General features: G+C 55.2%; 6 protein-coding genes across 6 annotated transcripts; 3 read left to right on the top strand and 3 right to left on the bottom strand.

Annotated features, from left to right (window-relative positions):
- Window positions 1-404: 404 nt before the first annotated feature.
- On the bottom strand, window positions 405-3,378 carry CCMA1212_004422 (uncharacterized protein; the record flags this gene model as incomplete). Its single annotated transcript, XM_073701727.1, has 4 exons — window positions 405-431; window positions 504-2,993; window positions 3,109-3,182; window positions 3,249-3,378. 4 exons carry the CDS (start codon window positions 3,376-3,378, stop codon window positions 405-407), a joined length of 2,721 nt encoding a protein of 906 aa, XP_073559988.1.
- A 604-nt stretch (window positions 3,379-3,982) lies between these two features.
- CCMA1212_004421 (Serine/threonine-protein kinase rio2) lies at window positions 3,983-5,307 on the top strand (the record flags this gene model as incomplete). Its single annotated transcript, XM_073701726.1, has 2 exons — window positions 3,983-4,045; window positions 4,135-5,307. The coding sequence occupies 2 exons, from the start codon at window positions 3,983-3,985 to the stop codon at window positions 5,305-5,307; spliced, it is 1,236 nt and encodes a 411-aa protein (XP_073559642.1).
- Window positions 5,308-5,739: 432 nt separating this feature from the next.
- On the bottom strand, window positions 5,740-7,690 carry CCMA1212_004420 (Sporulation-specific protein 5; the record flags this gene model as incomplete). The annotated part of the gene is made up of 5 exons (XM_073701725.1): window positions 5,740-6,334; window positions 6,395-6,486; window positions 6,544-6,633; window positions 6,701-6,791; window positions 6,852-7,690. The coding sequence occupies 5 exons, from the start codon at window positions 7,688-7,690 to the stop codon at window positions 5,740-5,742; spliced, it is 1,707 nt and encodes a 568-aa protein (XP_073559641.1).
- Window positions 7,691-11,476: 3,786 nt separating this feature from the next.
- CCMA1212_004419 (NADPH-cytochrome P450 reductase) lies at window positions 11,477-13,704 on the bottom strand (the record flags this gene model as incomplete). Its single annotated transcript, XM_073701724.1, has 3 exons — window positions 11,477-11,494; window positions 11,565-11,843; window positions 11,911-13,704. 3 exons carry the CDS (start codon window positions 13,702-13,704, stop codon window positions 11,477-11,479), a joined length of 2,091 nt encoding a protein of 696 aa, XP_073559686.1.
- A 3,391-nt stretch (window positions 13,705-17,095) lies between these two features.
- On the top strand, window positions 17,096-25,148 carry CCMA1212_004418 (Cell morphogenesis protein PAG1; the record flags this gene model as incomplete). The annotated part of the gene is made up of 3 exons (XM_073701723.1): window positions 17,096-17,099; window positions 17,399-18,087; window positions 18,153-25,148. 3 exons carry the CDS (start codon window positions 17,096-17,098, stop codon window positions 25,146-25,148), a joined length of 7,689 nt encoding a protein of 2,562 aa, XP_073559832.1.
- A 904-nt stretch (window positions 25,149-26,052) lies between these two features.
- On the top strand, window positions 26,053-26,639 carry CCMA1212_004417 (uncharacterized protein; the record flags this gene model as incomplete). The annotated part of the gene is made up of 2 exons (XM_073701722.1): window positions 26,053-26,312; window positions 26,384-26,639. 2 exons carry the CDS (start codon window positions 26,053-26,055, stop codon window positions 26,637-26,639), a joined length of 516 nt encoding a protein of 171 aa, XP_073559762.1.
- Window positions 26,640-26,870: the final 231 nt, after the last annotated feature.

Here is a 26,870-nt window from a genome sequence, read left to right as displayed (position 1 = left end):
ACTTATAGAGGCGCCATCTGTTCGTGGTGTTTGACTGGATATCATGTATGAATAACAACTATCTCGGTTGTATAGCGAGCGATATCAGCAATAAAATTCAACTTTTCTTCCAGTAATTCCTCACCCTCTACCGTAGACACAACAAATGGAATATTACTGTAATCTCGGCGAGAAGGAATGAAATCACGCATCATCAATGTCAAAATCAAACACAACTCATTTCGTAAATGGACATTTATTTTCTTGTGGCGGACGAGTAATTACTACTATAACAGCGCTGTATTCGCCCCCCCTACCTTTTTCCCTTGGAAGCTCGCCTGGCCCAGGAAATCTATATCCGTGATTCTCCCCTAGCCCCCCTTGGTTGTTCCTTTCCTCTTTTTTTCTTTTCTTGTCAGCTTGGTTTATTGCTCCGCCTGCCATTCGGGGTTCTGCACACACAACGCGTTAGTCAATACGTTCGAAACAGGACAGAGTCAAGAGAGGTTATATGGAGGACTCACCTTTCGCAGAATCACCACGCCCTCCAGGAGAGTACTATTCAAGCTGATGTACTCCTCGTCTTCCAGCTCCGCTCGATCGCCGTGGCTCAGCACCACCGGCGTGCTCTGCGTCTGCCAGCCGGTAATCGTCTTGGGCCGACCCGCCTGGCCGACAACGTCCACCGCCTGACCCACGCGTACGTTGACCTTCAAGAGGTTCAGGTTCTCGTCCACAGTGACGAGGAACCTCGGGTGCATGGCGGGAACGAGGAAGTAGAGGAGGTAGTGCGAGGTGGAGGCGATAAAGTCCTTGGGGTCCAGCATGGCGATGATGGTCGTCAGCAGGCCAGCCGTGGCGACGGGAGAAAGCACCTGTCTGTCCGAGTGGAACGGGTTCAGCGACAGGGTTCCCTTGCCCATGTGCAGAAGACCCTGTGCGATTCGGACCATGAACAGGGCGTCCTGGTCTCGGTGGTAGTAGCTGGCGAGCTGGCGGAGCAGCTGGGCCAGTCGAGCGTTGTTTGTGCCTGCGCCCAGCATGCCCATGGCGAAGATGGCATTGATGGCGACTTCGGGGTCGTTATCGTGGCTGTATCTTGACAGCGTGTCGTAGACCTTCATCTGCGGGTTGCTTGGGCTGATGAGGCCCATGGCCAAGGGCACGGCCTTGCGGATGTTGGGCTCGCCGTAGTGCATGAGATGGCCAAACTGCCTCAGCACCATCTCCTGGCCAATGTCCTCTCCCATGGCCACGAGCGCAATGCCCAGCACCGCATATGCCTGCAAGAGCTCGTCGCCCTTCTTATCATCCGACTCTTCCTGATGCTCGTTGCAAATGTGCAGCAGTTCCTGAATCTTGAGCACAGCGCCGGTGCCAGCCCAAGCACAGATCTCGGCCAGGACGGCCGTCGGCTTGGACATTGGGTGGTCTACGGCCTTGAGTGTCTCCAGAATGACATCAACCTCTTCCTGTCGGCCGAAGAAGAGAAGACCCAGGCCGAGAGCCAAGAACCGCGTCCACTTGTCAGTCAGCTGGCTCTTGCGCTCCTCATCCATCAACGTCGTCACGATAGCCTCGCTCACCTCGGGCTGAGAGGTGCCGATCGCGATGAGACCGCAAGCGAGAGCTGCCATGGCGGAGATCTGCATGTCCTCCTTGGAGTCGGAGATCATGGGCATGATCAGATCAATGACCTCGTCCTTGTTCGAGCCGGCGTAGGCCAGCCCAAGCCCCATCAAGCAGCCCGTGCGAACCAAGGGATTCTCGTGGTGGAGCTTATCAGCATCTCCCAACAGCGCAATGGCCGGTTCGGATTCCAGGCGAACGCCGGAGTTCATAATGCCGATAGCGAGCATAGAGCCAGCGGTAATCTCCGGCTCTGTCGCATACGTGTACCTGTCCACGCTATCGAGGCCGTTTTCTATGTCCCACATCAATAGGGTGCCGAGAGACGCAACAGTAGACATCATGCCCTCTCCCTTAGTCTTCCACACCCAGGCCTCCTTCTGGGAGTCGACGAGCATCATCTTATCGTTGCCGAAGCCGGCATTGACAAAGGCATTGACAAAGGCGGCAGCGAGGTTGTGTCGAGCAGAGTCCAGGTTAGTCATTCCGGCTACCCGGCTGCTCTCCAAGTGGCTCTTGTAGATATCCTCGGTAGACTTGGGGTCGAGGATGTTCAGCTCCTTGCCCAAAGCCTTGAAATACCCTGACAGCTTGATGTTGTGCAGACACTCGTACAACTCCTGATCGTCGCTCTCATCCTCGCCCTCCTGAACCATGGGCATGATGATCCTCTGGCGAGAGATCAAAAAGGCCAGCTGCCGCTTGAGAAGGGGATCCTCCGCCTTATCGAAGTCCTCCTGCAGCAGGTAGTAATCATGCAGCCGGATGGCGAGAATGACAGCCTGAGTGTACTGCTTATATTGGATGTAGATGCTGTGGGCAACGCGGAGGAAGGTCTCGTTGTCGGGATACGTCAACAAGTTCACCATGGTTACCATGTACAGGCATACTCTGGGGTAGGTGTTCTCGTCGACGAACTTGGTGATCTCCTCGATGATTTCCAGCTCGCTCATCAGGTCCACGGCGTCGGCCTCCTGGTTGCTCTTGATGAAGAGGGGCACCAGGATCAGCGCCAGGTCGATGAGGTCCTTGGTGGGCTCATCAGCCGTGATGCGCTTGCTGTAGACCTCTCCAATCTCGAGGGCCAGATGCCGGACGTATTCGTGACCCCATGAGCCAATATCGGTCGTGGGGGCCAGCAGTCGGTACTTGAGTGTGTCTTGCCTGTCCTCGTCGGAGAAGGTCATACCAATGACCGACAAGACGTCTGCTAGCGAGACCTTGTTCTCGTCATTGGGCCACTCGTCGTACAGCTTGGTCAGGGTCTCGTAGTGCGGTCGTAGAAACTTGAGCGGCTTCGGTACTGCTGTCATTGACGATGTGGACGTCTTGATTGCGCTCTTCATCATCTCCAGGGCGGACTTGTAGAGGGAACTGTCGGATTCCTAGAGACCAGAGGTAAGCTTCCGCAACTCCTCACTCAGATACGCAGCTGCCCCTCTCCTCATCTTCCTACCCCCCTCCCTTGTCATCGCTGTCGTATTATTCGGCAATACTTACTGTCAAACGCTCCACCATCATGTCTAGCTCGCTCTTGAGCTGCTGGTCCTCCTCATTGAGCTCCTCTTCGGCAGCTGAGGCACAAAAGTCAGCCATTGATGTCCAGCAGCAGAGGGGCGAATGGCTGGGAGGGGCATTACCATCTTTCTTGTCGTCCTCCTTCTTCTTGCCGTCCGCGACAGCCTTGTCGTCCTTGACGTCGTCCACGGCCTTGCCCTTCCCCTTGTCCGCAGCCGCCGCCGGCTTGGGCAAATCGCTGTCCTGGGCCATGGTGACGTAGAGTCGAGATCAGGCGTCTATGGTGTATGAACTTCCCCCAGCAGCGACGTTCGGGGCGGCGGATGGGATTATGCGGAAGATTGTCTTGAAGAGGCTCGGTTGTAAGGCTGTTGGTGCAACGGTATCGAGAGCCTCGGGTGAGGTCGAAGCTGCTCTCGAGGTGCGGGCGGAATCAGGTGGAAGAGTGTTGCTGATGGAGAAGGTGCTTGGTAAAGCTCTGGGCTGCTAACAGTAGTAGCAAACAGCTGCTGCCATGGGCTATTACGCGAGGCGCTGCCGCCTACAGCCAGTCAGCTACGTACTCGGAGCCCCAGCCTTATGATCACGTGCATTTGCCGCGAGACTTGAGCTCTAAACCCAATGAGGGCTAGCGGCTCTTGCCTGCTTCGTTGGCTCTTATCGATAAGATCTCGGGCTTGAATTTCTTTCGTCTTTCATCAGTGCTTGCTTGGGGAACCCCACCAACTTTTCAAGGGACCCCCTCTACCAATATCAAAATCCAAGCAACACACGATACCCGGATGGCCAGATTGGTCTTGTACACCTGATTCAGCAGTAACATAGCAGTCGCCAGTTTTTTATCACACAAGTAGCCATGAAGTTGGACACCAGAGCAATGCGCCATCTGGCGGCCGAAGACTGGCGAGTCCTCACAGCAGTACGCCATCCACAACCTCCGTCTTATACACAGATGACCTTTCACCCATAAAGAACATAAGTCAATACTGACATACTGCAACCCTCCAGGTCGAACAAGGCAGCAGAAACCACGAGATCGTGCCCACCCCTCTCATCGAGAAGCTTGCCCGCCTCCGCGGCGGCGCCAGCGGCGTCCACAAGAGCATATCCGCGCTCGCAAAGGTCGGCCTCATCGCCCGCGTCAAGGAGGCCAAGTACGACGGCTACCGCCTCACCTACGGCGGCCTCGACTACCTCGCCCTGCACACCCACGCCAGCCGCAAGGCCGTCTACAGCGTCGGCAACCGCATCGGCGTCGGCAAGGAGTCCGACATCATGGTCGTCGCCGACCACTCCGGCAAGCAGTGCGTCCTCAAGATCCATCGCCTCGGCCGCATCTCCTTCCGCACCGTCAAGTCCAACAGGGACTACCTCAAGAACCGCAACGCCCAGTCCTGGATGTACCTCTCGAGGCTCGCCGCCATGAAGGAGTACGCCTTCATGAACGCCCTGCACGAGGAGGGCTTCCCCGTACCGGTACCGATAGCGCAGTCCAGACACACCATCGTCATGTCCCTGATAGACGCGTTCCCCCTCCGACAGATCAGCGAGGTCCCCGACCCGGCCTCTCTCTACGCAGACCTCATCTCCCTCCTCCTCCGCCTCGCAAGTCACGGCCTGATCCACGGCGACTACAACGAATTCAACATTCTGGTCAAGGAGATCAAGACCAAGGCCGAGGATGGCACAGAGTCTGTCAAGCTCGAGCCGGTGATCATTGACTTTCCACAAATGGTGTCCATGGAGCATGTCAATGCCGAAATGTATTTCGATCGAGACGTCAACTGCATCAAGCGTTTCTTTACACGGAGATTCCATTTCACACCAACACAGCCAGGGCCCTTCTTCAAAGACGCAAAGAAGACTGTTGGAAAGGGCGGCATCAAAAGACTAGATGCTACCGTTGAAGCGTCGGGCTTCACCAAGAAGATGCTGAAAGATCTAGAGGCAGCCATAAAAGATAAGGAGGGAGACAAGGAGGGGCAAGAGGGGGCAAACGATGATGAGGATGATGACGAGTACGACGAGGATGAGGACGATGAAGATAGCGAAGAGGATGATGGTGATGATGAGGCAGACGGACAGCCTCTACTGAGCGATGGGCTGCTGTCTGAGGGTCTCTTGCAAGACGAGCCGAGTATAGACAAGGCCAACAGCGAAATGGCCAAGCTAGCAGTATAGTTGTCGGTTCACCTGCAATCAAGTAGAGCATAATGACTTGGGGAAGGATATAACGTTTCATCTAACGACCATTCATGAACAAAAGGAGATCAAGTGCGCAGTCCTTGAAACGATATCTCATCATTGTCTTTGTCAAAACCATGCTAACGCCTCCAACCTCTGCCACAGCGGCCATTATCTAGACCCCAAAGTACAAGGCTCGTAAAATGCTCCCTTCCCGCAATCGGATCCCGCAATTCGGCTGTCCCCAGACTTAGAACATGTGCTTCCACCGTGGCGCATAAAACTACCGCGACTGTTGGGGTAAGTGGTCCCAAAAAAAGTCCAAAGCAAGTAGTGGTAGGACATGTTGAACCAGGTCGGCATATTATGGCACAAACGTGCAGACAACAAAAGGCACAAAACACAAAAGAACGGGGGCAACATGCCAGATTACTGCGACTCCTTCTTCGAGACCTCCTTGACGGTGGGGGACGGCTGAATGTTCTCCTTGCCAACGGTGGCGACGACGGCCGGGTCCGCTCGAATCGTAACACTCTCATCGCACTCAGAGGTGGTGGGAGTCGAAATCGTAGCGTCCGCGCTCGTGGCCGCCCTAGAACAAGAGTTAGAACTTCGCAAAGATGCTTCGTGTATAACCATACGCAGACTGTGCACGAGGCACCGAGCTTCGCGTAGCATTGCTCTCGTCGAGCGATGAGGCGGACAGGCCGCTGTGAAATCAACGTCAGCGACACGCACTATGACTCCAGACGCAGTGAGAACAAACCTTCGAGACTGGGGCAGGTTGCGTCGCCAGTGTGCTTGCTGGTTGTACAAGGCAGGGCCCAGGCCAACAAGAGGAGTACCGTAGGCGCCAATGTTGTACTCGTTGGTGCGGAACTGACGGCGTTCGGCGGTGACTCGCTTGAGCTCCTTCTGGGCTGGAGTGTCGGCGTAGCGGATGTTCATGGGAAGACCCTCCTCACCAATGCCGACACCGTTGAACTTGCGGATAATCTCGTCGCAGATCTCACGAGAATCAAATCTAGACCTTGTCAGCGAACGAAGACACGTGTGTGACCCGGGATGAAACACAAGAACCTACCGAGCAAAGCCAACGCCACGGCTGTTTCCCATGCTGTCACGAAGGATCTTGCTGGACTGAATGTGGTATCCAAGGAAGATGGTGGCAAGCTCCTAAACCAGTATCAGTAACAGAAAAGCGACGAGGAACAGACTTGCAAGCCAACTCACCATCTCGTTCAGAGACTTGGGCAGGTTGGAGATGTACAGGTTGGTAGAACCCTCGTCGCCCTCCGCCTTGAGTCGCGAATTGAAAGACTCCTGGACATGGTCAGCTGAGGCTCCCTAAAATCACGATGGGCTGAAAGATGGCGAAGTTGGAGCTTACCCGGGCGAAGCCGATCTCGTAGCCGAGGCGGTGGAATGCTCGAATGCACAGTTCAGAGTCACGGACATCGTAGAACTTGGCGAAACCAAATCTATGCCTGGTCAGCGTCGTCAAAGGAAGACGGGTCGGGCAATGGGTGAGCAAAGCTTACCCCTTACAAGCTCCAGTGTTAGTGTCGATGATGGCCTTGGACGTCTCAACAGCACCAAAACGAGACGTGAATTGGTAGAGAACCTCGTCGTCGGTGGTAGGGTGAAGACCGCGGATGTAGACGTTGCGATTGCCGGGGATACGATTCTCCAAGCTTTGTTCAAGAGTCTTCATCTGGCCCGGTGGGGTAAAGACGGCAGGAACTGCCTTGGGAATGGCAGGGTCCTTCTTGAGAAGCTCGTCGATGGTTCGATCCGAGATGACCATGGGAATGGGCTTGGTGTTCTCCATGGGGGCAAGCCCCGTGGCATTGGGAGACGGAGTCGTGTACGAAGACCGATCAAGGCTGGCAACACGGGGAGGATAATCTCGAACGATCGAAAACGCACCACCGTAGTACGGAGTGGCAGGAGCCGACTCCGTGGTCGAGTAGGAACCGCGGCGGTTCTCGAGGCCTGGGACGTCAGAGTGGCCACGATCGACACGAGGCTGAGTGGTACCGGTACGGCCCGGGGTAAAGGGCAAGAGAGGCATCGAAAGGCCAACGTAAGAGCCTCCATAGCCACCTGCAGCAGCTGGGTAATTGAGATAAGGGTTCTCGTTGGAATGACCAAGACCCATCGGCTGCGCAGTCGGCACAGGAGTGAGGACAAACTGGCTGTCCGAGTTGACCATGAAGGCATGACCAGGTCCCATTGGGACAGGAGCAGCATTGTTGGGCATGCTGAGACCACCCAGAGTCACCCCATTGAACTGATTGATGAGGGTGCCAAAGTCAGTGGCTCCATGAGCGCCTCGTCCGGTATAATAAGGATTGGCAACGCCGCTGTTGGCTTCCATTTTGGTATCGGCAACAGTGTGAAGATGGTAAGACATGTGTTTGCCTGTTGTAGAAGCTGTTAGTGATGGGCAACAAGCGAAGCGTGTACGTCAATAGGAACCAATCCCCCTATCTGACAAAGACGGCAGAGGCATGAGGGCATCCGTAATGGGTGATGAGAGACATCGATGTTGGTGGTGGCAATCGGCCGATGATTCATGGTATACCTATGCCAAGTCGAGTGGACAGGAACAGATGGGACGAAGGCAGATCGATCGAGAGGAGTGACGAGCCATGGAGCCAGAATGGGCATGACTTACCCAAAGAACAGCAGATCGATCACGGTGATCGAGAAAATGACAAGTATTCGACGGAACGACGGAAATCTTGAGGCAATCGACGAGTTAGCGAAACCCAGTCAGAACAGATAATCAGCGTGCAGAAGCTGCCTTGTGCAGAGCCTGCTTGACGGAGATGGGCGTGGGATGCAGGCAGCACGGCAAAGTGATGGACATGCTAGAGGAAGAAAGGCGAAGAAGCCATCATCTGCAATCTGGGAGGGGCAGAGAAGGGCAAAGATCCATCCACCTGCTGGTAAACGGAGTGCTTGTCACGGGAGAGGAGGTAGAGGCAGAGAGAGACGGAGAAGAGGCCAAAGGTCGGGGGGGAAGACGAGTGTCAAGAGCCATTCTCACCCCTACCCAGCCTTGGGGTTACGTGGTGTTGCAGACAATGAAGCTCGAAGGCCGGCGCGGCAAATGGTGCTACCAAGACAATGGTTTGAGATGAAGCGAGAGTAACTAAGATAGAACAAGCTATCAAGCAAGATGAAGGTCTCGAAGAGATCCGGCCGCGGCAGACAGCTGCCAGAGAGTGACGGGAGGCGAGTTGATGTGATGCTGTGAGGAGATGGAAAAGAAGAGAAGAGGAGGAAGAGGAGGGCGAGGAAGAAGAAGAGAAGAAGAAGAAGCCCTCTGAAGTAAGCGGAGGCAGAGAGGAGCAGACTTACCTAAGTTTCGCAGTTACGTAGACGAGGAAGCTGCAACAAAATCTATCGGGCCAAGAAACGGAAGGAGTCGCTGCGCATAAAGTCTTCCAAGGAGATGCGGATGCAAGCGTGATGCTCGTGATCAAGTACTGGAATTACCGCCAGCCCAAAAGAACGCGCTCGTGAGGGAGGAAGAAAGGTGGAAAAGGCGAAACGAAGCGAGAAATGACGAAACGGCTTTTATGTGCCCGAGTTTCTGGCAGGTTAGGGCTTGGGACTGTTGCCAGCTGTCGACCTGCTGCTGCCGCGTGGCTCTACCACTTTGGTGTTGCAGGCTCTTATTTTCGCCTTCTACCGCGTATTGTTTGGTTTGACGAGGAGAGAGGCACTGCCTGGTAATGCAGGTATGTCTGGCAGGACGATGACGAGAATGCTGGTATGCTGATATCAAGGCTCTGGAGGAATTGCAGGTCAGCAACTCCTGTTATTTCGTTGCAGAGGCGGCGTCTTGCTGTTTTTCTTCGAGAAGAACTGAGTGCAGCTGAGCTATGCTCACGACGGGATCTCGACCGCTACAATTTGCCAGTGGGCTTGGATCTTCTCACAGGAAAAACTATATCTGCCCTTGGCCAACTCCAGACGATTGAAACTCTCATGTAGTAAGTCTCCCTCTATCGTTGTCTCCCCAGTCGCGTCGCTAGGGGTCTGTGCTGAGGGACAGTTGGTAGATTCCCGACACGATAGCACTTACCGAGGCCGACAGTGCAACCTGCTTCTATTGAGACTCGTACCTTTGCCGTTGAACAAGCCCCAAACAAAGGATACGCCTGGTGCCACAGGAAGTCTCTGCGAAATGACTTCAACAGTCCCAGCATACGCAAACAAAGTCGACTGGCTGCCATGCAAGGACGCGTTTAACGAAGAACGACAATAATACAAGATAGCATTAGAAGAGGTAAGGATACAATCGAGCCATGGCAGACCGTCGTTAAGGAAACAGAAATGTAAGGGGCACACTCTTGACGGACACAACCGCTGTCGAGCCGTCTCCTAAGCCATGGGACACGCCGTTTTATAACAATGGAGCAGAGCAGCGTAATATCCCTAGGTGGGTGCCATATTGCCTTATTGCGACAGCGTGTGTAAGCCAAGTATCCAACAGAGAGCGTACCAAACAACGATTGAGTGGATTGGGGACCCTTTTGCCGGCATTCGCGCAGTATGGGGATCTTCCCCGTTCAGATATGGAGCTGGTCTCATCGAGGCCGGGAATCCGGTTGGCCAACATACTCTGGCTGTCGAATAATGAATCACGGCTGGCTGTGCATGTCTGACAGATAGAAGAGAAAAAAGAAAGGAAACAACAGCTTGGCCACATCGTCTCGAGCCTGTTGACCCCGTCAAGAAGCTCGGGGCAAGCGGGAGCTGGCGGAATTTGCCTCAACCGGCACATCACTGCCTCGGTGCTAGTTGGGGTAAGATTCAGTGGCCAAGACATGTTGTTTGTCTGACGGCCGATCCTGAGACCGCGGGATGTTGCTTTTTATTGTCTTTGTCATGAATTGGGATGTTACCTCCACAAGCATGCCAGTCATGTCGGGCTTCTTGACAAAGCAGATTCATCGATCTTGGGCGATTCATTGACAGGAAGAGCGGAAATCAGCTTTGCGCGGAAGCCCCCGTGGTGATCCTGGGGAGCCGGCTCCCATCATCACGACGAGCCTGCTACAGGGTCCGGAGCCGCGCCCTCTCTGTCAGCCATGGCACCCAGAAACCAATATCCCGGCCCAAAGACTGAATCTTTCTTTTTCCTTGCCGGGAGGCTACTGAGCAAGCAGGGAGGATGGTGCAATTCCGCTTGCCTCCCTGGCCAACACATAACCAATCCCAAGGTGAAATTGCACCGAGCACCAACCGTGACAGCTCTAGAATTCCTTTTTTTTTTCTGCCCCGATATCATAAGAAGCTTTAAATTGATTGTCAAGGATCGCAAACGCCACAGACATGCTATGGTCCAGAACACCACCGCAGCATTGTGACTCTTTAGGCACAGGTCATGACAGGTCATTATCCGCGTCTTAGTCGTTAGGTATCTTGAGGTTGAGTGGCTAACTAAGGCCTAGCAGCATAAGGCAAAGTCCGTATCATGGGCCGAGGTGAGACAACCGTTCGAAACAATATCTCAGAAGATTTATCCATCTTGACAAAGATCCTGTGACGAACAGCCCATAGATACGAGGTCACTCATAGCACAGGATCGTTTGTGTCCGAAATATGTAGTGACATTCTCATAATGCTCAGAGCCGTCAGACTTATATCCAAGCCACTCATTCATCCCAGTTTCTATATGCCCTGCCTGTCAACATCGACCCGAAGCGTTCCAGATACATCGACCCCAAGAAACCAAACAAAACCCAGGCTGTGGGAAGCACTGCGAGCCTCCCTCCCATCCCTAATACTAGTTATATATTAACAAAGACAAACCTCTAGATCCGACATATCCAGGCATCCTTTTTTCAGCCGGATCTGTCACGTTCTAAAATAGAAAGACAAGCAAACATTCCAAGAATAAGAAATGTCGATTGTTCAGTGCAATGCGGCTTTGGTAAACGGACGAACGCCGGCAAATGGTTGTGTTCGCAGTCGTAAAAAGATTCCGCCTCCCCCCCTATTCCGACAAGTTTATATGAGTGGTGTGCTTTTGCTTCTTTCTTTTGTTTCCCTTGGGACGGGGTGGAGAAGGGTAAGTGATTCGATCTCTTATTATCAGTATTCCCCAAGGAAATCTGTGTAAATCATCTCATGCTGCACGCAAACCTTATGACCAGACATCCTCCTGTAATAAACCGGTTAGACACTGCATCGTCCGGGAGCATGGCATCTTCGACAAAAGGGATGAGACATACCTGGTACTGATTTGCTGCCCTCATATTCTTGACAATCTCCTCCGCCTTGGCCTCGGACACGCCACGGCTCTCGGCAATGATCTGAGTCAGAACGGTGTTGACTTCACGGGCCATGTTGGCAGCGTCGCCGCAGACGTAGAAGAAGGCCTTCTGGGAGAGCAGCTCGCCGATCTCGGTGGATCGCTCCTTGAGGCGGTGCTGGACGTAGACCTTTTGGGAGGTCTCGCGGGAAAAGGCAGTGACCAGTTCGAACTTGTCGCCAAGGGCCTTCTTGTACTCCTGTGATGGCATGAATGGTTAGTTGACATGGAGAAGGATAAAGGCAGGCAGTTGGGGGGACACGGACCTCGAACTCGTCTTCATACATGAAATCCTCAGCCCTCTTGCGGCAGCCGAAAAACAGAATGGTACGACCAACGTTGATGCCGTCGCGCGCCTGCTGAGCACGTTCCTGGACGAAGCCTCGGAAAGGAGCAACACCAGTTCCGGGGCCGACCATGATGATGGGCTTGGCGGGGTCGGAAGGCAGCTTGAAGTTGGAGTGGCGGATGTGAACCGGGACGTGGATGCCATCGTACTTGTTGCGGGGGCCGTGCAGCTCGTAGGTCAGACCAAAGGGCGACGGGTCGGGGTCTCCGTTCTGCTTTTGCTTCAGAGCGAGCAGGTAGTTGGTGGCGATGCCACGGAACGGGTCTTTTCGACCGACGACCATGGACGACTCGACGACGGCGGTGACGGAAACCTTCTTGGGCTGGACGAGAGACGATGACGAGATGGAGTAGTAGCGGGGCTGCAGCTTGTTCAGGCCTTCGATGAAAGCAGAAAAGGGAATCTTATCCCAAGTCTGTCCGTTGCTAACGTGTTCCAGGAGGCGAGCAATGTTGAGGAGCTGCGAGGCGGTCTTCTCGTGGAAGTAGTCCTTGTCGCTACCAAGCCGGGTCATCTCGTTCTTGATTTCCTCGGTGGGAGCAAAAGCAGCCAGGGTGGACACGAACTGACGGGAGACGGGAGCACCGATTTCCAGGTGGTAGCGGACGATGGCGTCGAAGGTGGTCGGCGTGGGGAAGGGAACCTTGGCAGTGGGCTCCAGGGCCTTGACGGTGATGACCTGGTGACGCTTGTCGGTAAGCCCAGTGATGCGCAGGAATCGATCAACCTCGTCACCGGGGTTGGTGGGCCAGATGGCAATGTGGTCGCCGGTGGTGTACGAGAGGGTAGAGCCGCTGATGTCGATGTCGAGGTGGATGCAGTTCCTGTCCTTGACCTTGAACAGCTCGTAGGACTCGGCGATGGGGGCAATGTACGGGTTGTGGGCGTTGAAGGGGCCCTTGGAGGCGCCCTCGAGGTGCATCTTGTTGGGCTCGCCGAGGTAGACTTCGGGGGACTCAGGAGTCAGGCCCTCGCGTTCCACAATGCCAAAGACGGGTTCGTAGACAGCCTCGCGCTCCTCCAGGCCCATGTGAGCAGCCAGAGCAGCCCACATGGGTTCCTTCCAGGCCAAGAAGTCCTCTTCCATGGTGCCAGCGCCGTCGTCACCCTCGCCAGCGTTGCCAATGCGATGGGCGCCGTACTTGGTCAGGAGCCTGTCGACGTCCCTCACCATGGAGTTGTAGTGTTCGTAGGTGTTGTTGCCGAGACCGAAAGCGACGTAGTGCAGGTTGTCGAGGGGAGCGTCCTCGGCGCCGCCGCCCTGCGAGAAGGCGACGTCTTCTCCGTTGAGGAACTCGTAGAACTCGACGGCGTTGTCAGTCGGCTCGCCCTCGCCATACGTGGCCAGAACGAAGAAGGCGATCTTGTCCGAGGGCAGCGTGTCCATGATGTCGAAGTCGTACTCCTCGAGGTCGGCGACCATGGTCTCGAGGCCGAAGCGGCTCTTGCCCTCCTTTGCCAGACGAGAGGCGTAGTCCTCAGCGGTGCCGGTCTGCGAGCCGTAGAAGATGATGCAGTTCTTGCCCGACTCCTCCATCTTCTCGACAAAGTTGCGCGTCCGCCCGACCCGGTTGGCATTGCCGTTGAGGTACGCCGGGTTGGCGTAGGGATCCTTCTGCTTGGCCCATAGCGTACCCTTTGTGAAGTAGGCGACGGTTCCCAGCAGGATGATGCTCAGGACCAGGATGTCCAACGTGTCCAGTTCCGCCATGGCGGCGGGTGCTGCAGCAGCAACAGGCGATGCTCCGCGTCTTCTTTGGAGTCGCTCAGCAGATCGGTAGAGACGGATTCCGAGGCCCGACTCGGCGAATCAGCAATAAGCACAAGGAGAGGGAAGCAGCAGAAACCGGGTGCTCGAGAGGCTGTCTCGCAATCGAGTCTCCCTTGCAGTAGGCAAAAAAATAAATGTGGCCTTGGTTCGATTAAATAAGGCTGGCTTTCCGACCAGCGAGCGGTTCTGCGCGGTCTAGGCCGGAATACTAGCACGGGGGAGGGGTATCGCCCAGAGATTGGGTGGGCCGTGGCGCGGAATCGAGAGAGAGGAGCAGGAATTAGTTTGAGAGGCAGCAACTGGGGCAGAGTCGGGATCGAGCCAGATAAAAGGATGCCGGTCAGAAGCCACGGCTTATGGGATGGGATGTTTTTGCCTCTATTTTTGTTTGCGGGCAAAAGTCAGCCGACCTCGCTATCGTCTTAAACTCTCACCAGCTATAGGTAAGGTATAGTAAGTGGAGAGTATAAAGGACGAGTAGAAGAGAGAAGAGAGGAAAGAGAGGAAGAAACGGGAAGAAAAGGAACAGATATAAGAAGAGATCAGGCACGCAGCCTGGCTTCTGCTGGCCTTGGAGGGGGGGATCGAGATCCTTTTCAACAAGTTGCTACGCAGCTTATTCTTACCGGCAGTGCTGCTGCTGTTGCAAGTACTGGTACGCTGCTCGTATCTGATGGAGGAAATCTCCGCCTCAGTGCCGGGCGCGCTCCGAGGACGGATTACGGAGTCGTGGTGCAGGCCGTGTACAGGTACATGGTTGCGATACACGGACGGCAGAAGCATGAAGCCTGTGACAGCGCTTCAACAAGGTGCATCTTGTGGCAAGGCTGGATTTGGTCCGTGCATCTGCTTACAACCCAGACGGTACTTTGCACGTCTCTAGGTAGTTTATGGTCCTATCGAGATTCCATCGACGCATCTGACCGGCCGAGTTAGTGATAAGAGGCCACGTTGTAGGTGTTACCAGCTATTGGCGAGCAACAACCCGAAACCCGCACGTATGCCATCATGATATTCCACTGTGACAACTTGAATCAAATTGAGGACGTCTTTCTGGTAAAATAAAAGAGGCCAGGTAGCAGCGGGATTGGAGAAGCCAAAGAGGTAGGCTTGGTCCCAGGCAATTCAGCCTCTTGCACCGCATCAACTGTAGTCGAGTAGGCAAACCGTGCCCTTTGGCAAGGTAACAGAATGCCCTTGACGATACACTCATTCACTGCCACTTCTAGGACCTCGCCTGAGCGTGCTTTGACCAGTTCATGAGCCATTTTCATCCCAACAGCCACGGATCCTGCACTTGTTGCATGCTAACCCTGCTGGCTCTGCACCCGGCACACACCCAGCGGGGCGGATGTCTGAGGTTCGCTGATTCCTCCATGTCAAAAAGTCGAGCAAGACACGACATGCAAAACCCGAGTACGGTGGATGGAGTCCGAGTCGTACGGTGCCGTGGGGGATCAGCAAATGGCACCGCCGAGATACGGACAAGTGCAGCAGTCTGTGGCGGACAGCCAGGTACCACGCCAGTCCCCATTAAATACTACGAGTAAGGGATTCGCACTCCTTGCTTCCATGTTCTGTACGAGTACGCAAATATTCCGTGCTGTTATACGCGTACTTCATCTTGAGACACCGAGGACGAAGACCTACTGGGAGTCGGTAGAGGCGATCGAAGATGAATAGGCTGGCCGCGAGGGGACGTCGATGATGGGAGGGTTACACTCATGATCCGTGCATGCAACAGTAAGCCATGACTAGGCCATGGTGCAGACAAGTGATGATGCCTATATTGCACGTACGCTTTGCCGAGATACTTTTCCGTCGTCCAGCTTCCATTGCGATTTGCCGTCCGCTGTGGCCCTTGCCCGCCAATGTCGCAGTTGATGTCAAGACCAGCATTCAGACAGTCGTCCGGAGGACTCCGGACGGCAAATGCAGTAGCACGCTGCCGCAGGCTTGCCATCGCTCCGGCTCATGATATGCACCGGCGCCGGCGCACAGGGAGTCACCGTTGACGGGCTTCGATCTGAAAACGAGCAGCAGCGTCATGGGCCTTCCTCCTCACATTTGGCTGGGGGGGTGATTCGGGAAGTCCGCGGAGGCAATTGGCAAGCTGTCAGTCAGCCATCGGCAAAGCCTCCTGGCATTTTCATCAGCTCCCAGAAGACGTCCGCTTGCAGATCGCCGAATGGAAAGACAGCCGTGGGTAGACGAAGCAATCTGCCGAGTTTCAATGCAGAAGCTTTGAGGATCTATCCGCTCCCCGCGAATCTACTGTATCCATTGCCGATTCCGATTCCCCCGTATATACATGGGAGTGCCGGCGTTGTTTGGTCACTTATTTGCTAGAGTACGCCACCTGACGCTATTTGGGCCACGATGCCGGCAGACCGGTACTGTCAGGTTGGCATAGAGCAGGCCTCGGCATCGAGCTCGAAATCCACGGCAGCTGTTGAGTGTGTCGTGACAATTCCTACTGAGTACCTAGTAGGCGTTGACATACCCAGAAGGTCAGGTATTCTTCCAATGCACCTATGGGACGTTCCTTGCCCTCAGCCTTCCTGATTCTCACCTACCCTTCTTTTTCAATACTCGAGACCACCGGCTCAACTCTGCAAAAGAGTGCATGACCGCAGAGGCGGTGGTCATGCTTCTCCCCGGCGGCAATGGCGTCAGACAGCACCCAATTCGCTACCCTGGAATCCGCAACTTTTTGTGTGTCTCGTCTCCCTTACATGCTGCAACCAACGCGGCCCAGAGCAACCCCGCAAGGATGAAAAGCAAAGAGTCAAGGGAGCAGAAAGCAAGGGAGAGGCAAAAAGGAGCGATCACGGAGTAGACAAGAAGTTGGATAGAATCCAAGAGGCAGCGCAGGAGAGACAAGATAATGCTATTCAGATTTCGACCTAGCTCCGCATCCCGGAGGACCCTTAATCCGCGCCCAATCGCCTGCCCGCCAATCTGCCCCTCCCTCTATCACGTTCGACACAGCTGATAGGACCGGCCCAAACGCCCTTGCAGCTCTCGCAAGACACCTTCCAAGAGCCCAGGCGGCTGGGGAGCAAAAAAAGGAAAAAAGAAGAAAAGAGAGTAGCAGAGTCGGAAGAGCCCAGAGACCGGGCCCATATAAGGACTTAGCCGTGCTCGCTCGGGGCAGCGTAACGGGGGAGCCCAGGCTAAATTAACTCTGCTGCTGTGCTTCCCTGCTCTGTGCTTCCCGGCTGCAGCCGTGTCCGTTGTACTGGCTGAGAGCTGTTTGGCGTCATCGTTGGAACAGCGCATGCTCCGTGTCGAAGGCAGATGATGGGATTGGGCTGCGGTCCGCTTCGAGATGGGTGAGTAACCGAACGACGGAGAGAGGAAGTGAAAGAGAGACGGTGGCAGCGGCGGAGATGGAGGAACAAGGGGAGAGAGCGCGAGAGAGAGAGGGAGAGGAAGAAAACGAGAGCTGCGTCGACCCTTGTTCACCATCCCCGACTCATTGATCGATCTATCGGTTGATTGGTTGATCAATGCCGTCAATATACGAGCGAGACATCGGACGGCGATGCCTTCAATGTTGTGCGGCGTCGACGGGCGCACCGCAAGACCTCGTTTCTCCAACGGCTAGTTGCTGACAGATGATCGCGCGCAGTGCCCTCGCAACCGGCGCCAGACAACTCCCACGATTCCGCCAAGTTCCCGAGGTCTGCGGCGAGGCTCGATGAAGATGCCGAATGGGAACAGACGTATCGGCCCCCAGCCGTGGACCCGGCCTTGCGCCATCCCCATCCAGCGCCTCCCCCCGAACCGGCCGAAAAGACGATCCCAGTGCCCTTGGTCCTCACGTCGCCGCGAACCCTCGGCCCTCACTCACGATCCAACGCCGCCGGGGGAGCTGACCAGCCTCTCGGCACGGCCAAGTCCGCCTATGGCCATCACCGCCAGACGTCCATCGTCCATGGCATCCAGCACTCGAGAAATGGTAGCGGCGCGAGCTCCTCGTCCAACCCGCTCAGTCCCCAGATGATTGCGGCCGCTGGACTGGGGCTCGACCGCATGGACATTCAGTCGGCCATAGCACGCTTGGAGGGAGATGCTACTGGCTCGCCCAGGCCTGTCGCTACACCGACTGGGCAGGTGACAAGCTCCGGCGATGGAACATATCCGATGAAGCGGTCGCCCTCCGGCAACGGCGTCACCCCCCCAGGCACAGCTCCTTCTCGGAGGGCAGAGAGGATGCATAGCAAGTCGAGGCGAGACCATCCGTCGCGCTCGTCCCGCCACCATCGAGACGAGCAGAAGACTGTGGGCGAATATGCTCTGCATGTGCTGTTTACGTCGGTGAGTTGAAGCATGGCAAAGGGACGTGAAGATAAAGACGACATACTTACACACCGGTCGTACAGTTCATCGCCCAAGCGGAGGAAAAGCTCAACGAATGCATCACCACCCCGTTCGACCCCGAACCTCAGATTGAAAAGATATGCGGTCCCGGTGTCGACCCGGCTTTCGACCAGCTCATTGTGGCCCTTGGCCACATCGCGAGCCCCAAGCCGAAGAACCTGATCGACTCGATGATGCTCTGGAGGAAGAGCAAAAGCGATGCTGCTAACGAGGCGAGAGCTCAACTGCAACAATCGCGAGCGGCGCAGCCCATGTCGCCGCTGCTGCGCAGAAACACCGAACCCGTCCCGATAGGACCCGTCATCTCGAATGGCTCCGACAGTGGCCTCTCGAGCGGCAGTCTGCTGGCCTCGAAGCAAGAGTTTGTGGCCCAGCAGGAACGCCGCTCAACCGTGTCCATCTATATCCTCTGCCGCGTGTTGCTCGAGGTCATTTGTCAAAGCAGCCTGGCAGCCATCACCCCCGAGGTGGAAGACAAGCTGGAGAGCATCATCTTTGGGCAGCTCAAGATCGCCGATAGCGAACAGTTGCTGGCGTCGCCTTTGAAGATGGCCAATTGGAATCTGTTCGCGCTTCTCCTAGGCCACATGAGCGACATCAACTTTGTCGGCGTCACCCGGAGGTTCATTGAAGATCTCGATAATCAATTGAATGAGCGCGTGACCAAGAGTCCCACCTCTCTGTCCCTTCGCGATGCCAACGAGGGCAAGATGGACCTTGTGCTGGGTGGCATGAAACACCTCCGCATCAAGATATCGCCCGAAGATGCCTGGGAGCAGTCGTGCGACTTCCTCGTCGCGCTGGGCCGCCTCTTCAACAGATCCCACGGCCAGAGAGTGAAGACGGCCTTTTGCCAGATTATCGATCTGCTGCTGCTCGGGATCGCTTCCAAGGCGAGCAACAGCCACCTGATGCATCCGAAGTGGATGGAGGTCGTGGCCGCTATCGGGCCACGGTTGGCCCAGATGTTTACCAAGCCGCGACACTGGACTGTTGCGTTCCCGCTCACGGCCACGATGCTCTGCGTTTCTTCGCCGGACAACTTCGGAGCCCAGTGGCTACAGCTGATCCTGCCTCTGCAGACGAAAGTAAAGGATAGACTGACGAAGCCGCTGTGCCTGCAAGTCATTTCTCGCCTGGTATGGACCTACCTCTATCGTACCAACGACACCTTTCAGAGCGTGGCGCGTAAGCTGGAAGATGTGATCAAGCTGGTGCTACCACCCTCGAAGCGCAGCATTGTCGCATCTGACGCCACCATCACGGAGCCCCTGATTCAGATTATTCGCATCATCGGCTTCAAATACCCCGAGTTCTGCTTCCGTACCATCATATTCCCTCTCATCAATGCCGAGCTCTTTATCGCGAATAAAGAGCTGAGAGTCGAGCAGCTGGACCCGGACAGGATCGTGGTTGGCATCCGAGCCTTCCTGTGCATCATGTCGGATTTGGAAAAGGGAGAGCAAGGCCGGCCACCTTTCCCCCAGATGTACGATTCGGGAACCACGGCCATCCCTGAACGATTCCCCGCATCGCCCATGTTGGCGCCGCCTCGCACTGCTTCTCTGTCTACGTCGGCCCCGTCGTCTTCGACAATAAGAGAATCTCACGTTTCGCGTCCCGTGCTCACCCACGTACTCACCGACGGTGTCCGAGAGTACTACCTCAAGTTTTGTGAAATTCTCGGCAAGATCACCATTGTGTGCGATAACACCTTTGGTGGCCAGGCTGCCTTGGATGAAAAGTTTGGCAGCCCTGGCCCCAAGACGCCCATCTCTGAATCCTTCACCTTTTCCCGCCGTGACGAGCATCAAAGCGCGGCCGATCAGAAGCAAGCATTTTACGAGCTGCTGCACGTTGCCGTGCAAGCCCTTCCCCGCTGCCTCTCTGTCGATATACCCTTCAACTCTCTAATTAATCTTTTATGCACGGGCACTGCTCACGTCCAGTACAACATTGCTGAATCTTCTGCAAACTCCCTCAAAGCCATTGCTCGCCAGTCCCACGCGCAGCAGGTCACTATGGGCTTTGCACGCTTCATCTTTAACTTTGATGATCGGTACTCGACCATGTCTGACGGAGGAATGCTGGGGGCGAACCATATCGAGAACACGCTGCGGCTCTATGTCGAGCTGCTGAAGATATGGATCGAGGAGATCAAGCAAAAGTCCAGAGACGCTGCTGCTGCTGCGGGCGACTCCGAGGCAAACGGCTCTGACAACCGAGCCCTGAAGCTGGATCTATCCAGCATCTGGGCAGAGGTTGACCAGGCCGAGGCACACGGGCTGTTTTTCCTCTGCTCCCAGTCACGACGCGTTCGGTACTTTGCCATCACGGTTCTTCGCCTCATCACCGAGTTTGATAAAGCTCTCGGAAAGGACCCATCTGAAGAAAAAGACTCGCTGAGGTTGATCAATGTTCTCGAGAATGACTCGTCTCAGGTGATGAACTTTAACGACGAGCATCTCTCCGTCGCTGAGCGAAGCAGACTGCAACGAGGGTTGCAGAACGGCAACGGCAAAGGCGCCCTCGTCGAGCTGTGCACCAGTGAAGTGACCTATGATACGACATTGTGGTTCAAGATCTTCCCTAACCTGATGCGGATTGCCTTTGAGAAGTGTCCGTTTGCCGTCACAATCTGCCGAGACCTGATCTGCAACCGCGTCCTTCAGATGTACAAGCCCATTGTCTACCTGTCCGAACCCTCAAGAGGCCCTCTCCATACTGGCGAGGGCGTTCACCATAACCGGCCGGTGCCTCGGTCGCCCACTACTCAGCCGGAGTCCATCGTGGAACAGTGGAAGCTGTATCTCATCTTTGCTTGCACCACTTTGGCGGATCCTGGGAGCCCGCCCCAGAGTATTCCCAAGGACGCCATTCAGCACACACGCAAATCCTCGAAATCTTCCTCGACGGACAAGATCGTGACAGCGAGAACGCTTTTCAAGTACCTAATCCCGCTCCTGTCTGCCACGTCGGCATCTGTGCGGGATGCCGTTGTCGTTGCCATGGGTTCCATCAACATCCACATCTATCAGACACTGCTTGAAGAGCTTCAAGGTCAGGTATCTCGCTGCAATGACGAAGCTCGTGCGAGAATCCACCAGCGAACATACAGCAGCCCCCGCAGGAATCGCAAGATGGATCTTCTCAGGACAGAAATCACGCATGTTTTCAAACTGACCTCGCACTTCCTGAAAGATCCTCTTGTCTATCAGTCCGACTTCTTCCTCAGCACATTGACTGCGTACGCCAGAGATCTCAAGCTGTTCCTGATGGACGGAGAAGTGCAGATGGACTGGGAGTTTCAGAAGCTGCGGAGATACTACTGTGGCCTTATGGAGTCGCTGTTTGAAGGGATCAACCGGACTAGCGACCCTACTCGCTGGATGACGTTCGAGTCTCGGAAATCAGCATTCTCCCTCATGGAGGACTGGTGCGGTTTCTCGCCCAACCAGAACCAGGTTCGGGCCAGGGAAGACAATATGCGGCAGAATCTGATAGACCAGCAGTCTCTGGGCGAGCGAGGCACGGCCACTGCGGCGATGGAGATAGAGAAGCGCAACCTCAGAACTGCGGCCCTGAGTGCCATGGCTTCCCTTTGCGGCGGGCCCATCAGCCTGACGACGGAGAGCGGTGCCACGCTGCAATTCGACATTCGCCGAATGCTTGCGTGGATCGAGGCCATCTTCAACTCGGGCAGCGACAAGATGAACGTCATAGGGAGGAGAGCTCTCAAGAACCTGGTGGTCCACAACAAAGAATATCCGTACCTGTTGGAGCACTGCATTGCGCGTTGTTACCTCGCGGACGTATCCAAAGTGCTGGAGAGCTACTTCATGGTCACGGTCGAGGTCTTGCAGGACCACGGCGATTACCCCTGTCCTTTCTGGAAGCTCATCGCCTTGTGCCTGTTTATGCTTGGAAATGACCAGAGCGAGGTTCGGTCCAAGTCCTCGACTCTGCTGCGAGTGCTCGAGACTCGTCAACAGAGGAACTCCAAGATTTCGGACTTTGACATTAGCGTCTCTGACAAGACTCAGGCTGTGTACAAGCTGGCTCAGTTTGAAATCTCCAAGCGTCTGGCTAACCAGTATACGGAGCTCGCCTTCCACGTCATCTCCGAGTTTACATTGTACTTCAAGGACCTGCAGCCAGCCATGCAACGAAACGTCGTTGCCGTTGTCTTGCCGTGGATCCAGGCAATCGAACTGACACTGGATCCCAACGGAGGCCCTACTGCCGAGTCCTACGTCCTCTTGGCAAACTTGCTGGAGATCACAATCAAGTCAGGAGGTGCACTGCATAATGAAGTTCAGGCGCTGTGGCAAGCCCTCGCTACAGGGCCACACCCCGGCAACGTGCGCCTCGTGCTCGATTTCATCATGCAGCTGTGCCTGGAGCGGCGCGAGCAGAACTTTGTCGAGTATGCCAAGCAGATTGTCGTTTTTCTCTCGACGTCAAACAGCCCGCCAGGCAGCAAAGTGGTCGAGTTTCTGCTGACGCAGATCAACCCAAAGGCCATGGTCCCCATCGAGAAGAGGGAGATGGCGCAGACACCGCCGGATACCAGCAGCATGCCGTACTGCGCCGACTTGGCAGAGGCACTTCCCATCGGCACGAAGCAGGCTGGCTTTTCTCTCGGCCAGCTCTCGCTGATTCTGCTCGTGGATCTTATGGTGTCTCCGGTGCTCCTCGCGCAGGATAGCGTGCCACTGCTGCTGCATGTCGTCACCGTGCTTTGGGATCACTATACGCCGTTGGTGCAGGACCAGGCTCGCGAGATGTTGGTGCATCTCATTCACGAGCTGGTTATGTCGCGCATCGACGACCAGACAGATCCGCATCACAAGGAGTCGATAGAAGAACTGATAGATTTGGTTCGTCAGCATGATCGTTCCGTGGTGTGGAGCTACGAAGACAGCAACGGAAAAGTCTACGACCATGAGAACAAGGTGCCCCCCGGCATGGAGTACCTCACGAACGAGGTTGTCAGGACCTTTGAGGTGTCGTTCCCGGGGATCAAGGAGCAATGGGGCAGGTTGTCGTTGACGTGGGCTACATCATGTCCTGTTAGGCACTTGGCATGCCGCTCATTTCAAATCTTCCGTTGCGTCCTCACCTCTTTGGATCAGTTCATGCTTGGAGATATGCTCGCTCGTCTGTCCAATACCATTGCGGACGAAGACCCTGAGATCCAAGCATTCTCCATGGAGATCCTGACGACTCTCAAGACGCTCATTGTCAAGCTGGATCCTGAGAATCTCATCACCTTCCCGCAGCTGTTCTGGACTACCTGCGCATGCTTGGAGTCGATCAACGAGCGAGAGTTCCTTGAGGCGGTAGAGATGCTAGACGTCCTAATTGACAAGGTCGATTTCAGAGCCCCGAATGTGAGGAGGTTGATTGCAGACGGACAGCCAAGCCGGTGGGAGGGCCAGTTTGAAGGGCTCCAGCCTTTGCTTCACAAAGGACTGCGATCGTCTCTCTGTTGGCAGCCGACGCTTGACATTATGGACAAGCTGGTCAAGCTTCCCGGAGACGGCCTCATTGGCGACGACAACCGGCTGTTCTTTGCTCTGCTGGCGAATTTCCCTCGGTTCTTGGACGAGCTTGAACGCGGTGGCCTTAGCCCGGAGGCTCTCACAACCGCCAATATTCTGCTCTCCGAGTCTGATCGGCAGGGCCTCGAGGGCATTGGGCATGTGTTGGACGGCTTGATCTCCGATCGCTTCCAAAGCGCCGAGGACTTCATGGTTCAGCTCCATGCAGCGCTTCGCGAGTTTTATCTGCCGCACATGGAGTTCAAGATGATTACGTTTCTGATCGGGCTGCTGACGAACTCGCTGTCCTGGGTCAAGGTTCAGACCATGCGTATCCTCTGCATTGTGATTCCGGACATTGACATGCGGAACCCGGAGATTGCCGTTCACGGGTCTGACCTCATATCGCCGCTGCTACGTCTTCTGCAGTCTGAGTTTTGCATGGGAGCGCTGGAGGTGTTGGACAACATCATGACCATGTCTGGAAGCCATATGGACAAACAGCACCTGAGGATGAGCATGGCTCGCCTGACATCAAAGGCCGTGCGAAAGGAGTACGGGCGCGCTCAGAGCCTGTTTGGCATTCCGGAGCTGTCTGGATGGGCCATTCCGGTTCCCGCGAAGAAGACGGAGGCGACGAGGGCCAACATCCATGCCGCGTTTTACATGTGCCAAAGCGCCGAGGGCTCATCGACCGAGCCCACGCCGACTGCCGGCGTCGAGTTCCATTCGGAAGATTTCCCGTATGGATACTTTGACTCGCTGGACCGGACGGAGACGATGCTCTCCGATGAGGCGCGCGGCGATGCTCATCCTGGCGACCTGGTTACGAAGTTGGATAGCCTCGATGACTTCTTTGATGAGCCTGCAAGCCCTCACACGGACGACGACGGGCGTTCTTCCATGACAATCACGGAGTTTACGCCCGAATCTTATGAGACGGGGACAGAGCTGTACGACGAACAGATATTGCCCATCCTGCATGAAGCATCCAACAATAACACTTCGTTCCAAAACGGGTTCGTTGACCGACCCGCGGCAGTCTTCTCAGGAGTGAATGCCTCCAATACGATGAACCCAGGGGCATTCTCCGTCGGCGGCGTCTTATCACCTCCCCGGCCAGGCCTCCACGCTCGCTCCATAACATCGCCTTCGGCACCACCGTCCCACTACCCGCACGACTTGGCGTCCGACGACGAAGTGGGCATGGGCGGCTTTTCAGACGCCGACGACGAAAGGATCGATCTGGGAAGCATGGACGACAGCTCTTCGTTTTCGCTGGAAAGCACCTACGGGACCCAAAGACAGGGGCCGCCCCCTCCGCAGCCGAATTTTGTTCGGTTGACGAGCAGGTCGAGGGAGCGGCAGCGAGATAAAGCGCCTCCGCAGCCAGTGCCGAAGATGTCGAGCAGGTTGTACATGACGAATATCCCTGGGCATGGGGACGTTATTTAAGCCCCGTGGGTTGGAAGCTATATAGACGTATGTTTTTTTTTTCTTTTTGTTTCCTTGTTATATATGCTCTACTTTGTTTTTCTTCTTCATGTCGTTCGTTTGGTTGGATCATGACACTTTATGAGGCATGTGGGAGTTTTTATTCAACATGAGCTGCGATGCGGTGAGATGGTTTTACTGAATGAGAGGAAGGCATGGGCAACATATAGATGAGTCAAGTGTAAAAAAAAAAGCAAATAATACCCCTTTGGCAGATATTTTGTTGGAACGAGAGTATGGAGGACGAGAAGGAGAAGACTGGGGAGGTTGGACGGGGAGGAGGCGGGTAGTTGGAACAAAAGGGGGTTGATTGACGTGGTTTTCGAGGTTATGTACGTATGTGTGATGGAAATGAGGTTCAGTTTCCTTACTGAATGATGAACGTGGTGATGGTGTTGGGATTTCGTGAGAGTTTTGTAATTGGGGCTGCAACATGATGCGTTTCAATTTGCCTTGTTGACAATGGCCTGATCGCATGTGAATCCGAAGAGGGCACGTGATCCCAATCGGGCACTCATTTGAACTATCCCGAATCTCAGCCAACCCGCCATTGAACTCTGTTCAAGTCACAATCGCCACAACTCAAAACTTCTCTCAGTGGCTTATCCCGAACCCCATTCCTTTGACGAAAACGAGGAAACGCCATACAGATATTGAGAAAGCAAATCACGCTTTTCACTTGCTCGAGCGGGGAAGTAAACAAGAGATCCGGATTGTGAGAACAAGCTGGGCAACACAGTCTGGGACAAACTACCTTGACCGCTCTCTCTCTCTCTCTCTTTTCTTACACAACTCAAGCTTTCTGCTGCGTCTCTGCGTTATTCAATCGGCATCTCGTTGCGTCATACCCATATCCTTCGTCACAATGGCCTCAAAGCAGCACAAGCCAGAAAACGACGAAATGGCCTCTTCCATCTCCAAACTCTCCATCGACTCCCCCAAGGCAACAACAACAGCAACAACAACAACAACAACAACAACAACAACAACCTCCCAACCCAAACCAAAGGCCAAGAAGAAGAACGAACCCATCGCAGACTCCTGGGAAGACGAAGACGTCTCCGACGAGGAAGCACCGCAAGCCGAACAGCAAGAAGACGCCGAACCAGCACCACCTCCCCCGCCGTCCCGCCCCCCACGCCAGCCTCCCCTCTCGCCCTGGACTCGTCGTACGAATGGGCCGCAGACCAGAGCAGCTCCCCCGCGACGGCATCCGCCTCGGGGAGCGGCAGCGGGACGCCTGCGCGGAGGCCGGAGAAGACGGACGCGGTGGCGCGGCGGATGATTGCCGCGGGACTGGGGCTGAAGGCGCCGCGGCAGACGGAGGAGCAGCGCGCGTATCAGCGGTCGGTGAGGGAGCAGGAGAAGAAGAGGAGGGATGCGCAGCGGGCGGAGGAGGAGAGGCTGCGGGAGGCTGCGGAGAGGGCCAAGGCGGCGGTTTGGGAGGATTGAGATGGGTGTGTGGCCTGGGGATGGGATTTGATGTTGAGTGAGTTACTATCAAGGAAAATGTTGCTCAACTTAAGAAATTGAAGCCAGAATGCCTTTTCCCTTTTGTCTCATTTTCCAATTGGCCTGCAGAGCGTAGTTATATGATGACCTGCTCCTTATCCTTCAACACGTGCAACATGTGTCTATATCAACCAACTCTCCTCAAGCATCGTCATCACCACCACCACCACG

Source organism: Trichoderma ghanense (assembly GCF_004382785.1).
Source record: "Trichoderma ghanense strain CCMA-1212 chromosome Unknown scaffold_4, whole genome shotgun sequence".
NCBI classification, from domain to species: domain Eukaryota; kingdom Fungi; phylum Ascomycota; class Sordariomycetes; order Hypocreales; family Hypocreaceae; genus Trichoderma; species Trichoderma ghanense.
This window is presented reverse-complemented; position numbering and strand designations above follow the sequence as displayed.